The sequence below is a fragment of the Oryctolagus cuniculus genome, chromosome 2 (assembly GCF_051225735.1).
Source record: "Oryctolagus cuniculus isolate XC-2025 breed Fujian yellow rabbit chromosome 2, ASM5122573v1, whole genome shotgun sequence".
Classification (NCBI taxonomy): Eukaryota; Metazoa; Chordata; class Mammalia; order Lagomorpha; family Leporidae; genus Oryctolagus; species Oryctolagus cuniculus.
The window spans coordinates 116,872,072-116,888,873 of record NC_142868.1 but is presented as its reverse complement, the minus strand read 5'-3'; the positions used below and the strand labels follow the sequence as shown (position 1 = coordinate 116,888,873).

At 51.4% G+C, this 16,802-nt stretch overlaps 1 protein-coding gene across 4 annotated transcripts in view; it reads left to right on the top strand.

Moving 5' to 3' along the window:
• The window catches only part of NPHP1 (nephrocystin 1), a 58,473-nt gene extending 54,076 nt beyond the window's left edge, over nucleotides 1-4,397 (top strand). For all 4 annotated transcript variants that reach the window (XM_051836307.2, XM_089326092.1, XM_008253984.4 and 1 more), the window contains exons 19-20: nucleotides 2,155-2,199; nucleotides 3,638-4,397. In XM_051836307.2, the coding sequence (XP_051692267.1) occupies nucleotides 2,155-2,199; nucleotides 3,638-3,910 (318 nt within the window). In that variant the 3' untranslated portion in view covers nucleotides 3,911-4,397. The remainder of the gene's footprint in view (nucleotides 1-2,154; nucleotides 2,200-3,637) is intronic.
• The last annotated feature ends 12,405 nt before the right edge of the window (nucleotides 4,398-16,802 follow it).

The window sequence follows — 16,802 nt, the reverse complement described above, 5'->3', positions numbered from 1 at the left end:
TGGCACGTGGTCCCCCATAGATCACGTGAGTCCTTTAGCACCACAGCTAGAGACTGCAGATTCGCCTTTCCTTCCGCTCCGGAGCCATTGGCATCAGAATAATTTATTCATTACACAGAACGTGCCTACGTTGATTCATTCAAGGAAGATTTCACCAGGGCCCACGCTGGATAAGGCACTGTGCTGGCCACAGAGACATTTCTCTAGGTGTGCAGTAGTCACAAAATCTAGATCCAGGCTGAAAAAAAAAAAAATCTACATTTCCCTAATAAGAAGACAGCTCAGCGATGTGCAGCGGCCTGGCCAGCCATGGAGCTTGGCAGTGGCCACGTTGGAGCTGTCGCTGTGGGTCAGCTCCAGGTACATCCAGATGTGCCACAGGCCATTCCAAAAGAGGCATCTGGGGAAGGCTGTGCACGTCCATTATAAGTGGGGGAAAAGATCCCATCTGAGGCTTAAGCATCTTGACATTTATATTACATATCTGCTGTGAAAACATCTGAAAGAATGGACTCCAGACAGGTACCAGTGATCGCCTCTGAGTCATGGCTTCTTTTATCTGTGTTTCCTTGCATTTTCTACAGTGAATTACTTCTGTAATGAATAATGAAAGCAGTGATCATTTCTAGTCTCTTGGGCCTTCTCTTCGCGGCCTTTGAATAAGAGAGGCTGTGCTGGGGTGGCCCACTCAGGGGACTTCTCAGTCGCACACCTCTCCGGCGTGGATCAAGGGAAGACCCTGCTCCGCAGCCCCCCGTGGCAGGCCAGCAGAGGCGCCACTGTCTCATAGCATCATCTAGAACAAAGCACGTCCTCTGAAGGAAAAGAGAGCCAATGGAGAAGTGTCCTTGGCCTTTCCACTGTCTATGGCCCAAAGGGACCTGGACCCCTTCTGCTCCCATCTCATTGGCCAGAACTAGTCACATGGTCCACTTAAGTTCCGGGTAGCTGTTTGCTGCGGAGGGAAAGGAGTGGATGCTGGTGCGGTCATGGGGACCCCCCCCCCCCGATGTTGCTCCCCACTGAGTCACTCTGACCGAGGCCTCCTACTGCTTGCTGGTGCCTCAGTGAAAAATAAGGCAGGGCCCTGACACTGCACTCACAGTCGGCAAATGTTGCCAGAGAGTAAGTCTAAAGTTGCTAGGTGAGGTCATAACCTTTTTAACTTTATATAATGAAGCGTGTGAGCCGGCTAGTATCCACTTAGCTACATCAGTTTGTGGTTGGTGTTTTAATAACAATGTCACCTGGCCTGCTTGGTAAGACACCTGAAGCGCCGACAGGCTGAGCAGTGCCAGGTGAGGGCCCCAACCCTGTGAGGCTGTGATAACCACACACATTCCAAGCCGTCCTCCTAGAGGGCTGTCTGTGATCCCGTGGGGAGAAGCACCCCTTCGAGGCATCATTTGTTTAATGGGGAAACTCTTTCTTTGTGCTGTGTGTCACATTCACCCAGGGCCTCCCTGCTGAGAAAGCTCCGATGCTTTCAGGTAACCCGTGAAATCAGCCTGTGGCACAGGACACCAGCAAAGCTGCAGGGAACCAGGCCCCGGGCCAGGCGGCCCCGAGACGGGCCGCATTCCACTCCGGCTCACCGTGTGCCAGGAACTGGCACCGTAACAGTCTTCCATTCAGTCTTCCGGGGGTCAGTTCAGCTCTGAGCTTTTTATTTCTTTAAAGAAGCTGTTCTGAGCCTTGTGGACAGATTGGAAATATTTCCTCGCGTGAGTCTCTCACCCCAGCCAGTGTTACCCCGTGGCGGGCGGAGCTGCAGAGGAGCGTGGCGCCTGGCGGTGCTTTCTGTTGGTGTGGCTGACTGCCCCTCACGCCTTAACCCTGCGGTCTTGGTCAGGGGCTGCCTTGGGCGTGCAGACGGCTTGGACTTGTGCGTGTGCCTGATTCGCCTCTGAAATAAATGTGACGATGATAATTATGGGCTTCATGAAAGATGCATGTTTCACGGATACATCTGCCTCGTTGGTCTGGTTCTGGATCGCTTACCAGACGCCTAATGGCAGTCACTCCTACACGTGTGGATGCTGTTGAGCGTTTGCAGCCCTGTCTGTGAGTTTAATTACAGAGTAAAGTTGCAAAAGTGGGGCCAGAACTTGTGAATGCCAGCCTGACATCATATTCCTGTTTGCTTTTTTTTAGAGTTCATGGGCTGAGAAAGAAAGTACATTTAAAAGATCAGAGAAGGTAATATGATTTTTCATGCTGAGCTTGGTATTTGCAGTGGCGTGTTTGTGCGCATGTTCTAACGACACCTCCTCTTTAGCGGAAGTAGCCATGGTCGTCATCCCCCTGAACCAAGCACACTGTGGCACCATGGCCTCAAAGACACTCCGAGAAGGGCTTCCTGAGTGTCTCCAGGGTGAGGGGGACCCTGATCAGAACAGCTGGCAGATCACAGAGTGCTGCTTACATGCAGGGAAAGTTTCCAAGCCAAAGCCTCCCAGTTGGCAAATACATTTGTTTTCCTTTTGAAAAATAAAAAATTTTAGCTCTCAAGTCCGTATCAGGTAAGGAGAAGGAAGAGGAAAACTGACCTGTGCTGAGAGGGAGGCCTGGCTTTGTAGAAGCACTGTGACCGCCAGACCAGTGCTGCGTGAGTCAGTGTCACGTTTGACTCCAAGCTGGGACTTTGCAGTGGTCTGTAAGAGGCCACGTCGTGTGTGCCTTACGATCTGTCACAGCTACTCGCGGCGCTGCTGCAGTGTAGACACCAGCCATAGACAGCGTGTAAGTAACCGTGTGTGGCTGTGTTCTACACGGGCACGTTTGGCACACAGCCTGCCGTTTGCCAGTTCATGATCTAAACGTGGAACGTGTAAACAAATTAAAAGTTTTAAAAATTAAAGTAAAAAAAAATGTAGATCTGGATTCCACATTTGAGCTCCTGTTTGATCAGTGCCGTGTGCACGTGACCTTTGCCAAAAGTGGCAGGCTTGGTGCTAGTCTAGTACAGCGCTGGGATCTGCGTGCGTGGCTCTCCCGCAGCCAGCCTGCCGTGCCCTCTGAGCTGGGGATTGACAGACACACTATATATATGTATATATATATATATATATATATATTTGGACTGTTTTTATCTGTGAGGGTCCAACACCCTCAGGACCAAAAGACACCCCCCACACACACGCCAGGCATTGCTGGAGATAAGCCAACAGCTTCTTCCGCCTCCGTCTTTGGATCCCATGCAGAATACCTGCTCCCCTGCTGTTGCCATAACCTGACAGCCGGCTGTGACCTGCTGTGGTCCAATCAAGTGCATACAGAGCTGACTTCGCGTCATGTCTTCATTATGTTTACCTAGAGCCACACCCGTGTCACCAGAATTAGATGACAATCCCCAGGCTCCTTGACAGAATAGGTGACACTCTCGGTGTGGCTCAGGAGAAACCCTGGTCCCAAGGAGCCTCTCAGCCTCCCAGCAAGGCCTCGGCCCTACCCCGTGTGGACCGGTGCTTCCCTGGGGAGGGCGTGTCCTGGGTGTGGCTGGCTCGGAGCCCTCACTGCCAGGCACGATGGCACCTCGCATCCCACCCCCGAGCTGGCTCTAGCTAGGAGAGCTCCTAGAATTTCAGTGGTGCCGTATGTGCGCTCACCAGTGGCTGTGGCGGTGCTGTTTTCCCAGAGAGACAAGGAGTTCCTGAAGGCCATGTTTCTCCTGGTGTACCACGACTGCGCCTTCCCGCTTCTTCATTCCACGCTCCTGCTCCCCTTCAAGTGGGCAGAGGAAGAGACCGAGGCCGCCCGCTGGAGGTTTATCGCCGACTTCCTGAAGCAGAACCAGGAAAACGAGGGCGCCCTGCAAGGCCTGCTGTCGCCAGCCGGGGTCCACGAGCCTTTCGACCTTTCAGAGCAGACCTACGACTTCCTGCGTGAAGCAAGAGGGAGTGTGGCCTGACAGCCGGGCCCTGGCCCCACGGCCCACCGTCTCACCCAGCGTGGCCTGACAGCGGGGCCCCGGCCCTGGGTCCCACCGTCCCACCCAGTGGCCTGACAGTGGGGGCCCCGGCCCTGGGTCCCACCGTCCCACCCAGTGTGGCTGACAGCGGGGCCCTGGCCCCACGTCCCACCATCCCACCCAGTGTGGCCTGACAGCGGGGCCCCGGCCCTGTGTCCTACCAAGTCTGGGGGGCCCCAGAGGTGGCCCTGGCCCAGCATCCCACCATCCCACCCAGTGTGGCCTGACAGTGGGGGCCCTGGCCCCAAGTCCCACCAAGTTCTGGGGGGCCCTCCACAAAGACTTGAGTAAAATGGCAGAAAACAAGGGAGTTATCACACAGGAGCTTAGATCTTACTCTTTTTGTACAGACCATATGGTTATAAGAAATATTAACCAGTAACTGGGATATGTTTTAAAACAATAAAATAAATTTTCATATAAGGAATACTGTTACATCTAAATTTAGAGTTTTTTTCATAAATCCATTATGTGGGTTTTAAGTTGATGATGTAGATTTCTATAAAAGCAAGATTTTATCAAAAGCTAAATTTATGATTTTTCAAGAAAGTTAAAATGGGAGAAGATATTTGCAAACATGTATGGATCAGATTAGTATCCAGACTATGAATTTCTGAGTATTGCTAATAAAATTTACCTTGTGGGGTCCAGCGCTGTGGCGCAGCGGGTTAAAGCCCTGGCATCCCATATGGGTGCCGGATCTAGTCCTGGCTGCTCCTCTTCCAATCCAGCTCTCTGCTATGGCCTGGGAAAGCAATGGAAATGGCCCCAAGTCCTTGGGCCCCTGCGCCCACATGGGAGACCCGGAAGAAGCTCCTAGCTCCTGGCTTTGGATCAGCGCAGCTCCAGCTGTTGTGGCCAATTGGGGAGTGAGCCAGCGGATGGAAGACCTCTCTCTCTCCCTCTGTCTCTACCTCTCTCTGTAACTCTGTCTTTCAAGTAAATAAAAAAAAAATTATATTGTGGAATGAAGGGGAGATCAGAGCGATCCTTTTGAGAAGTTTGTGTCAATCAGTTGATTCAGTCTAATATTCAAATGGGATAGCTGCAAAAGAAGCATCATTTTTGCCTTTACAGATCACTTCCAAGTACTCTCAAATAATGAGAAAATCTGGGGGCCGGCACTGTGGCACAGCGGGTAAAGCCGCCGCCTGCAGTGCCAGCATCCCATATAGGCGCGGGTTCGGGTCGCGCCTGCTCCACTTCCAATCCAGCTCTCTGCTATGACCTGGGAAAGCAGTGGAGGATGGCCCAAGTCCTTGGGTCCCTGCACCCACATGGGAGACCTCCAGGAAGCTCCTGGCTCCTGGCTCCATTTCGGCGCAGCTCTGACCATAGTGGCCAATTGGGGAGCGAACCAGTGGATGGAAGACCTCTCTCTCTCGGCCTCTCCTTCTCTCTATGTGTAACTCCAACTTTTAAATAAATAAATAAATCTTTGGGGAAAAAAAAAATGAGAAAAACTTCCTGGTGCTGGAGAGCAGAGCGGAGCGACCCTTTCAAAGGTCGAACATGAGCTGGTTAGAGAGACTTGTGACTGCTGGGGAAATCTCCCAAGTCCTCCCTGGTAACAGCGAATTGCAGCGCCGGCATTGAGTGCGTGCTGTGTGTCTGGAGCTTTCGGAGTTCATTCAGTTACTCCCCACAACTTTGGAGGCTGCTTCAAAATGTTCATGGAAATGGAGTTAAAAATAAGGTTATTTTGGTGTAAAAGATGGAAATTCGTGCATACAAGAGGTCTTCAAGAAGTTGATGAAAACGCATATCATGAAAAAAACTGCATGAGTTTTTATTTTATTTATTTATTTGACAGGCAGAGTGGACAGTGAGAGAGAGAGAGAGACAGAGAGAAAGGTCTTCCTTTGCCGTTGGTTCACCTCCAATGGCCACCGCGGCCAGCGCGCTGCAACCAGCGCACCGCGCTGATCTGATGGCAGGAGCCAGGTACTTATCCTGGTCACTCATGGGGTGCAGGGCCCAAGCACTTGGGCCATCCTCCACTGCACTCCTGGGCCACAGCAGAGAGCTGGCCTGGAAGAGGGGCAACCAGGACAGAGTCAGGCGCCCCTACCGGGACTAGAACCCGGTGTGCCGGCGCCACAAGGTGGAGGATTAACCTAATGAGCCACGACCCCGGCCCAAAACTGTGTGGATTTTAACTTACCTTTTAATTCCATCTCGGAGCGCCCTCGTACTCTAGGAGGTAGGTACTGTCTTTTCTGTATTATCCCTGAAGAAGCAGGCCAGGCAGGGTAAATGGTTTGCCTAAGGTCAGAGCTTGTAAGCGGCCCAACTGATTTATCAAGTAAAAATGTCATGTTTTGTTTCATTTTAAAGATTTATTTATTTATTTGAAAGAACCACAGAGAGGGAGAAACAGGAATCTATCCATGGTTCCCTCCCCAAATGCCCTCAACAGGGTGGAGCTGGGCCAGGCTAAAACCAGGAGCCAAAAACCCCACCTGGGTCTCTCACATGGGTGGGAGGGACCCGAGCCCCTGGGCCATAATCCTCTGCCTGCTAGGAGCATGAGGAAGCTGATCAGAGCCACGGAGTAGCCGGGGCTCCAGGCGCTTAAACTCACCGCGCTACACGCCTGCTCCTCTTGTCATTTTCTAGGAAGTTCTGCCTGATCAGTGCAAGCCTTTAGTTATGTGTGAAAATAAAATAGAGGGGGCTGTTTGAAAAAATATGACAAATTAGAGTTTAACCTAAGTGATTAGCGTCTCATCAGAAGTAACTTTTTACTAACAACGTACTCCCTTCAAAGAGGCATTTATTTTTAGAAATCTGTCATTTCTGGGCTTAACATGAACTTCACTTGGTCCTGAATCAGTCCATTTTCCATTACAATAAATACCTGAGGCTCCTAACGTAGCTCACTGTGCAGGGGCATGGCACGGCTTCACAGTGGCGGGGGAGCGCCTACGAGGAGAGATGACAAGGAAGACAGGATTCCTGCAAGCGGGGGAGGGCCAGTCCTGAGTGAACTACCCTGATCCCTTCCAAGGGCGGGGCCCCCAGGACCCCTGCTTCTTACCATCGCCACTCCGGGGACATGAACCTCTGGGGAGCACACTTCAGTCAAATCCAAAGCCAAATCAAAGCGATCGCTATGTGAAAGGGCTTCCGGCCGCCAGGGTGAGGAGGGAGAACCCGGCCGGCCGTGCAGAAGAGAATTCACGAATCACGCAGCAGGCCTGCAGCCCTCCTCAGCCCCGCTCTCAGGCCACCTGTCCACCTTGGGGGGGGGGGGGGGCCTGTGTTGGGTGTGTTCTTCCTTCTGTCACTGAGTTGCCTGCTCTGGGAACCCTGTAGTCCTCTTTTTGAAGCAACACCAGGCCAAGTGGCTCCCCACTGTGAACGTCATTTTCCTGTAGAATCGCTAATTCCCAACATCCACCTTTCATTTTTTCCTAACTGGTTGGCTTTTTCTAAGAATGAAGCCCCGGGTGAGGCGTTTTGAGTGAAGGGAAGTGCTGGCGAGTCCCTCTCAAGGAGTGTCCAGCACAGAGAACGAGCTGCTTGTGGAATGTGTTCTCCCAGACGCTTCCGTGTGCATCTGAGCATGTGTCATGGTTCTGACACACGAGGAAAGCGTGGGGACAGGAGAGGAAGCAGCGCAGTGAGGCGTGGGCCACTGTGGGGTGCACGGCAGGCAGCCTGGATACAGAGGGGACAGAGCCACCTAGGGGGGACAGAGCCACCTGGGGGGGGGTCCCTCCCACTGCCAGGCTCCGCCTTCTCCTCTGTCAGTGGAATCTCTCTTTTGCCACAAAACCTCCCTCACTTTCTAAATGCCACTTGTTGGCTTCCAAAACAGGAAGAGGTTGTCAAGGAGCCGAAAACATCCTGGAAACCAGGCGGGGACGGAGGGGGGTGTCTGTGTTAGGGAGGTGACTTAGCAACACTGAATTAATCAGGACAGCCAAGGTGGGGGAGCAGCACCAGGCCGGCCGGCGGGCGGTGCTGACCAGTGGCTATCCCAGGGTGTCTGCGCATGGCAAGGGGCTCAGGTTGGGGGTTACATACAGCCTACTTCTCCCCAACCTCTCAGTCTCACAACACTAAGTGTCAGATCCATCGGGTCTGTAGGAGGTGAAAAATGGTGCGTCGCCCTTGCCAGGTGCTCCGGATGGATGGCTCCGGGCAGAGTCCACCTATGTATTACAGAGCAGGTGCAGCCTCGTCTTCAGGTTAGGCTTAGGGCCTAATGGGTGAGGCCAGAACACATCTGAAATCGACAATCCCGTGTACAAAGGGAGCAGGTTTGACTTGCTAACAAGGGGCAGCTGGAAACCCTTCAGCTTAACCAAGGAGGAGTCTAACAAAGGAGCAGGGGCACTCCTCTGCCAACGGAGGACTTTGTCCAGCTGCAGCCTCTGGCCATCCTTTGCCGGGAATGACTGCACCTTCCAAGTTGTGGGTTCTCTCAGGACGTGGAAAGATCAGAGGTGGCCATCATCTCGTGCTGCACGTTCCGCAAGGACAGAAACCTACTTACACAGGGCACTGTGCAGGGAAGGTTTACCACCGTCCGTACATTCACCCACTGACTCAACACCTGAGCCCCAGGCACAGCACTGGGCTTGGAGAGACCTGTCCTCCATCCCAACCTAACAGTCACACACCAGGTGAGCAGCAGTCATGCAAAACGGCCACGGAGGAAGGAGGGCGCAGATGGCCGGAGGAGCCTATCAGTGCGTCTCACAGTCATTGAAATTCCAGCAACACGATGGCCTGGGATGTGAATGAGCCACAGAGCAGAGTCCTCTCCAAATCCCACTCTGACGTTGGGGAGCAGTTAGATCAGTTTGGGGGCGACTCTCACTGTGAACTCCCACATCCACTCTCTGCAACCCAGGAATGTATGGATTTGTAACACTGTGTCCATCCAGATCCCCGCTTGCTGTCTGAACTGATGAACTGATATTTAGACACAGGGACCTAAAGGATTAGGGTGGGAGGGGAAGGTGTGGGGTTAAGGGCACCAGAGCAAAGGGCTGCCCCCGCTGGCCCCAGTCTCAAAGGCATGCAGATGGAGGCCTGAGTTTTCTGACTGACAGTGAGGGTGTGCAGGTCTGCCTGCAGAAACTGAAAGCAGAAATCATTCATGGAACACAGCTCACTCCCGGGACTTTGCTAGCGTGTCTGTTTCTCAGACTCTCGAAGACTGGACCTTACCCTGCTCATTCGTGTCGGCCTTTGCCAAGAAGAGATTGCTTTTGTAGAAGAACTTTGTCCGCTGGAGGAGGCCAGCCTGGGGGTTAACAACAGCCACTGAGAGGCTCCCGGCTTGCTGGGCTGTCTTCTGGGTAGGTGCCTCTGCGTAGCTCCGCCATGACTCTCCTGGCAGCTGTCTCTTACCCCTGCAGTGCACGGTATCCACCCAAATCCTTGCAGATACCAAGAACCAGACCCAGTTCTGCCTGCTGGCCACAAGGACTTGGACCATTTTCCGCTGCTTTCCCAGGTGCATTAGCAGGGAGCCGGGTTGGAAATGGAGCAGCCGGGACTTGACCTGGTGCTGATTTGGGAATGCTGGTGTCGCAGCCCCTGTCCACCTGATTTTAGCACTGGGATGGGTGTGATTTGTGGAGACAGCAGTTGCAATCCAGTTGTGTCTGAATCAACAGGCGAGAGCCAGTGAGACACACGTGCACCCACAGCTTAAAGGGGAGGCTATGCTCCTCCTTGTATAGTACTGACATAGGCTACTGGCATGGACATCCAGTCTCTGCTGCCCAACATTCAGCCCCTCTCCGTAGCTCTGCCTCACCTTAGGGGCCTTGTCGAATCAGTGATCAAGCTCCCCTGAAGCCAGCATTACCTCTGAACTCCTCACTTACCATCGGAGGCGATAAATTCCCTTCACTGTGAAGCCGGTTGGAGCCGTCTCTTCTAACGCTCACCACTGAAAGAACCCAAGTGCATGCAACTGCCTGTTCTCCCCCCAACCCCCCGGGCATCTCTGGCTTTCTTCTGGTCTGCTCCGGGGGTGTCAGACAACCTGTACATTGTTTCTGAAGAACACATCAAGCAGTTTATTGGTAGGGAGAGGATTTGTCTGCAAAGTCTGGGTGACTGAGAAGACAGACACAGTTATTCAGACACTGTCCCTGATGGCTGTGGGCCACACGTGATCAAGGTCACTTCTCTCCTCCTGGGGAGGGGCACTGGCTGGAAGACAAAGGGGCAATGGAATAGAATAAAAAGGGAATTCTGGGCAGTGATAGGTGCCCATCTCTGATGGGGAGAGGAGAGACCCCCATCCCCACTGAATGCAGTTAAAAGCCCCAGACAGGGCGCACGCAGCTGTTACCCGAGCAGTGGGAAGATTCTAGAGGAAAAGTGGAAATCAGAGTGCTGCCAAGCTGGTGGTGGGTTTTCCGTTTCCTTTCCTCTGGGACCTGCTGGCCTGGGCTCAGAGACCACCGGAAACCCGGACTGCACACAGGATGCAGACAATGACTTCTCCAACAGAAGTGCTCTCATTCCGGCCTGAGAAAGGGAGCTCCTACGGTCAGAGAAAAGCCCCGCTTGCTTGTGGGTTTCTGGTTCTCTCCCTCCCTGCCCTTGTGATGGTGGTGGCTGCAATCGCGATGGTGGCCAGACAGGCACCGAGAACTCAGGGGGAACCCTTCCCTCTGCCCAGAGGAACTGTGCTCCCAAGAGCACGGGGAGAGTGCTCCTTCTCCCTCCTCCTCTCTTTCCTCCCCTCCCCTCCCCCTCTCCTTTCCCCTTCTGTGATTTATCCCAGGAGGTAGACTGGGAAGAGCAGGGAAATAAAAATCCTGGTTTTTACCCGGAAGGCTAAGAATGGGAGGGGCGTGGCCTGGGACCTAGCAAGCCTGTGGGCGATTGTGGAAAGGAGAGGGGCTAAACAAAGTGACGTCATAAAGCCGTAGAAGAATGCCTGGGTTCACCCCAAAGCTGACCCTAAACAGAAAACCGAGAGATCTCAGAGTAGAGCTGCAGGGGCTAGCACACACCCCATGTAGATCAGCACAGCCCTACACAGCCCTGCACAGCCTTCCAAACTCAGTTGATGTGAAAACCATAGCCCAGAGAAGGCACATAGGAACTTAAAGCCCGAACCCATTAATGCTGCTCGGTGAAACAAACCAAGAACCAACATTCCCCATACGATTTAAAGGAGACCCGTAATCCCATAACATGAGGCTCATGTTCAACCCCAAATTACGTGATAGTTGAAGACCCAGGAAAATATCAACGTCTCTGAAATGAAGACAAGAGGAAAGAACGACTTGGAGGTGGCACAGTTGTTGGAACAGAGACACTAAAGCAGCCGTTTTCATCACGCTCCAAGAACTACGGGGAAAACCCTTTGAAACGAACGGGAACAGAACATCTCAGCGGATGAGTAGAGCATACAAAAAGGGAGCAAGCTGAAAGTTTAGCAGCGGGAACTACAATAACCAGGCTGAAGAAGTCAGTGTCGGGTCAGTTGTCGTGGCGCAGTGGGTTAAGCTGCCGCCGTTGACGGTGCCTCCCAAGTCAAAGCGCCAGTTCCTCTGCTGCTGACCCAGCTTCCTACTAAGGCTCCTGAGAAAGCAGCAGATGATGGCTCACGTGCTCATGCCCCTGCTCCCTATGGGGGAGACCCAGATGGAGTTCCTTAGAGGCTCCTGGCTTCAGCCAAGCCCAACCCTGGCTGTTGCACACATTTGGAGAGTGAACCAGCCGTGGAAGACCTCTGTGTCTCCCTCTGTCTCTCTGTCTTCCAAACAAACAAACAAATCTTTTTTAAAAATCAGTAATAGACTCATCATATTGATGGCTCAATAAGAGAGTGTAGATGACAGTGGGAAGAGCCATGGAACTTGAAGCCAGATCAATACAAATGGTGCAGTCAGAGCAACAGAAGGAAAACGGATTGGAAAAATAAACAGATCCCCAGGAACCCCTGGGGGATACTAAAATGTCTAACGTCCCTGTCAACAGAGTCTTGGAAGGAATAAAGAATGAGAACAGTTAGAGAAAAACAAGGCATTAACTATGGGGCTAGGAGTTGGCTTTGTGGCCCAGCGGGGTAAGCTGCCACATCCTAGACAGGAGCGCCAGTGCAAGCTCGGGCTCCTCCACTCCCAAGCCAGCTCCCTGCGATGTACCCGGGAGGCAGCAGATGACAGCCCAGATGCGTGGGTCCCTGCCACCCACGTGAGAGATCTGGGTGGAGTTCTGGGCTCCTGGCTTCAGCCTGGCCCGGCTCTGGTTGTTGAAGGCATTTGAGGAATAACCAGCAGATGGAAGATCCCTCTCTCTCTCTCTTGCCTTTCAAATAAATCAATCACATACATATAATCACATATACATATATATATGCCAATAATTTCAGTGACTACAGATTTCTTATTAGAAAACATACAGTAAAACAATGTTTTTAAAATCCCAAAAGAAAAAAAAAATCTGCTGAGTTAGAATTCCATATTCCATAAAACATGCTTTAGAAATGAAGGTGAACTAAAGACAGTCTCAGGCCAGCGCCGTGGCTCACTTGGTTAATCCTCCACCTGTGGCACCAGCATCCCATATGGGCGCCGGGTTCTAGTTCTGGTTGCTCCTCTTCCAGTCCAGCTCTCTGCTGTGGCCTGGGAGGGCAGTGGAGGATGGCCCAGGTGCTTGGGCCCCTGCACCCCATGGGAGACCAGGAAGAAGCACCTGGCTCCTGGCTTCGGATCAGCACAGCGCCGGCTGTGGCGGCCATTTGAGGGGGGTGAACCAACAGAAGGCAGACCTTTCTTTCTGTCTCTCTCCCTCACTGTCTAGAACTCTACCTGCCAAATAAATACATAAATAAATAAAAGACAGTCTCAGATGAAGAAAACCTGAAGGAATTCATTTCCAGAAAACTTAAAGAAATGCAGAAGGAGGGGCCAGCACTGTGGCGAAGCAGGTATTGCCACCGCCTGCAGTGGTATCCTTGGGCCCCTGCATCTGGGTGGGAGACCGGAGGAGGCTCCTGGCTCCTGGCTCCTGGCTTCAGATCGGCACAGCTCCGGCCATTGCGGCCAATTGCAGAGTGAACCAGCAGATGAAAGACCTCTCTCTCTCTCTCTCTCTCTCTCTCTCTCTCTGTGTGTCTCTCCTCTCTCTGTGTAACTCTGACTTTCAAATAAATAAATAAATCTTAAAAAAAAAAAAGAAATGGTACTTGTCTGGGTAAATACAGTAGACTTCTGTAAGGTCATAGCACTGTCTGATGTCCTCCATGTACGGAGATCTAACACACCCTGCAGCTGCACCGAGAGGCAGCAGCTAAGGGGCCTCTACAGGGAAAGGGTTCTACATTCCACTTAAAGTGGGAAAATACTAATTACCAATGTCTCCTGAAAAGCTAATTGTGTACATTGTACCTCGTAGAGCAGTTCCTAAGAAGACAATACGAGTACAAACCATCATCATTAGAAATGCAATAGATGAGGCTGGCGCTGCGGCTCAACAGGCTAATCCTCCGCCTAGTGGCACCGGCATACCGGGTTCTAGTCCCGGTCAGGGCGCCGGATTCTGTCCCAGTTGCCCCTCTTCCAGGCCAGCTCTCTGTTGTGGCCAGGGAGTGCAGTGGAGGATGGCCCAGGTTCTTGGGCCCTGCACCCACATGGGAGACCAGGATAAGTACCTGGCTCCTGCCATCGGATCAGCGCGGTGCACCGGCCGCAGCACGCCAGTCGCAGTGGCCATTGGAGGGTGAACCAACGGCAAAAGGAAGACCTTTCTCTCTGTCTCTCTCACTGTCCACTCTGCCTGTCAAAAAAAAAAAAAAAAGAAAAAAAAAGAAAGAAAGAAATGCAATAGATGAATTAAAATGGAAAACTGAAAATATTTCTAAAAACCACTGCAGGAAACAGGGAACAAAGCAATGAAACACAGAGAAAATGAATAAAATCTAAAAGAAAATATAGACCTAAATTTTAAAAGTCAAGAACTACATTAAATGTAAATGATCTAAAGCCACCAATTAAAGGTAGAAAACTTCAGAATGAATTTTAGTTAAAGATGAAAACAGTTAGGGGTGGGTGTTTGGCTCAGCAGTTAGGGTGTTGCTTGGGAGCCTGCTCGCCATATTGGATCCAAGTCCCAGCTCCACTTCCAATGCCAGCTCCCTGCTAACACACACCCTGGGAAGCAGCAATGCCAGCTCCCTGGGAGGCAGCAGGTGATGGCTCAAGTCGCTGGGTCTCTGCCATCTACCTGGGAGGCTCAGATTCAAATCCCAGCTCCCATCTTTTGCCTGGTCCAGCCCTGGTTGATGCAAGAATTTTGGGAATAAACAAGTAGATGGAAGATCCTTCCCCCATGTCTGTCTCTGACTTTCAAATAAAATAAAATAATATAATAATAATATTTAAAACACCCACATTTTATAATAACTATGAAAAACTTTATAAATATAGTGGTACAGATAATTTAAAAATAAAAGGAGGGGAAAACACAAGGGATCTTCCAAAAGTTCAAGGAAATATCCACTATGAAAACTCTGTGCCTAGATTTCAATATTTTTGCACCCAAATAAACATATTTTAATTGCATTTCCACAAAGTTGTAGACAGCACACAGATGCCAAGCAGATTATAATATACACACAAGGGCTGGCACTGTGGTGCAACTGGTTAACGCCCTGGCCTGAAGCACCGGCATCCCATATGGGCACCGGTTCTAGTCCCAGCTGCTCCACTTCCAATCCAGCTCTCTGCTATGGCCTGGGAAAGCAGTAGAAGATGGCCCAAGTCCTTGGGCCCCAGCACCAGCATGGGAGACCTGGAGGAAGCTCCTGACTCCTGACTTCAGATCAATGCACCTCTGGCCATTGCAGCCAATTGGGGAGTGAACCAGTGGATGGAAGACACCTCTCTCTCTCTCTCTCTCTGTCTATAACTCTACCTGTCAAATAAAAAAATCAGAATATAAACAGTAACAGTGGAGGTGCCCGCCTTGCTCAGGAAAGAGAGCCAGAAAAGAAGTGATTTCGGGATTAGAACTAGATAAGCAAGTATGGATGCAGCTTGATTTGATACGCCCATCGTAAACTGGAGATAATGCAGGTGATAAACGCACATAGTGTACCTGACCCACTGAACAAGGCAGGTTAGCCTAGCCTGCCTTGAATGTGCTCGGAACGTTTGCTCTAGCTCCAACCCAGCAAGGTCAGCTAACATGAGGCCTATTTTATCATAAAGCAGCATCTTGTGTAACTCACGGGACGCTGTACCAACAGCGACAAACAGAACGGTTCTAGGGGTGTGCTTCCGCACCACCGCGAAGGCAGGACGTTTTAGGTCAAATCATTGTACCTCGGGACTATCTGTGTTCATTACCAAAACTGCCCTAAATGTTTTCATTTATGTTATCTCATTAGATCCTCCCCCGCTAACCCCCCCCACACACACACAACCAGAGCCAGTGATAACCGCATGAATAGTACCAATTACCGTTTGCAAGGCTTTTGAGATTACTTCGCTTAATCCTTAGTCACAGCCTCACACCAGACTTGGCCTTGTGTCCGAATGCGTTCATGCCCACAGTCCCAGAGATATGTGAGGACTTCAAAAAGTTCATGGAAAATGGAATCAAAAGGTAAGCTTATTTTGTTGCAAAAGCATTTTGAAACCTATGTAGCTTCTCCGTAATACCCATTCTCCATGAACTGTTTGAAGATTGTTTGTGTATTGAATGTAAAGACTTTTTTTAACAATTTATTTATTTATTTAAAGATTTATTTTATTTATTTTAAAGACAGAGTTTCAGAGAGAGGTAGAGACAGAGAGAGAGAGGTCTTCCATCTGTTGGTTCACTCCGCAGCTGTGCTGATCCGGAGCCAGGAGCCAGGAGCTTCTTCCAGGCCTCCCATGCAGGTGCAGGGCCCAAAGACTTGGGCCATCCTCCACTGCCATCCCAGGCCATAGCAGAGCTAGATTGGAAGAGGTGCAGCTGGGACTAGAACTGGTGCCCATATGGGATGGCGGCGCTTCAGGCCAGGGCTTTAACCTGCTGCATCACAGCGCCGGCCCCTAATGATGTATTTATTTGAAAGGTAGAGTTATGGGGGGAGAAGGGAGTGAGACAAAGAGACAGATGGGCCAATCCAAAGCCAGGAACCAGAAGCTTCTCCCAGGTCTCCCACGGGGGTGCAGGGGCCCAAGGCCTTGGGCCATCTTCCTCTGCTTTCCCACGTGCATTAACAGTGAATTGGATCAAAAGTGGAGCAGCCAGGACTGGAACTGGCACTCACATGGGATACCAGCGTCACAGGTGGTGACAACCTGCTATGCCACAACGCCACTGCCCACCCCCACTTCTTACAATCTCTAAACTTCTCAGTGCCTGAGGTACATTATTAACCCTATAGTTTTCTTACAAGGGGCGTGATTAGGGTATGCTGCATACTTATTTGCAGATAAGAATACACCACCTGTTTAAATAGAAGCATGAAATATGCCAAGTTTTTACAGCCTTGTTTTCCTCGGGCGGAGGAGCAGCCTGAGGTCCTCTCTCTACCCGACAGTGCCAGGGACTATGAGCTGTGCACGGTCACTCTGTCACAGGTAAAACTGGAAGAGCCGAGCAGAGCTGGGATGCGCGGAGCAGTGTGCCTGCTTTGCCAGGGGGTCATCGAGGGGGGCACCCCTTCCTTCTGAGCCCCTGCTATAGGACCAGGAGAAGCGGCCACCAGGCAGGCTTGGGGCTCACCCGGGTGTCCACTTGCTTTTCCTCCAGACACCATTGCTTTGGGCTTCATTTCACCTAACTCCTCCTGACCCTGGCTTCTCACAGACCAGGCAGAGAGACCCAGAGAGCTGCCCCACCCGCCTGT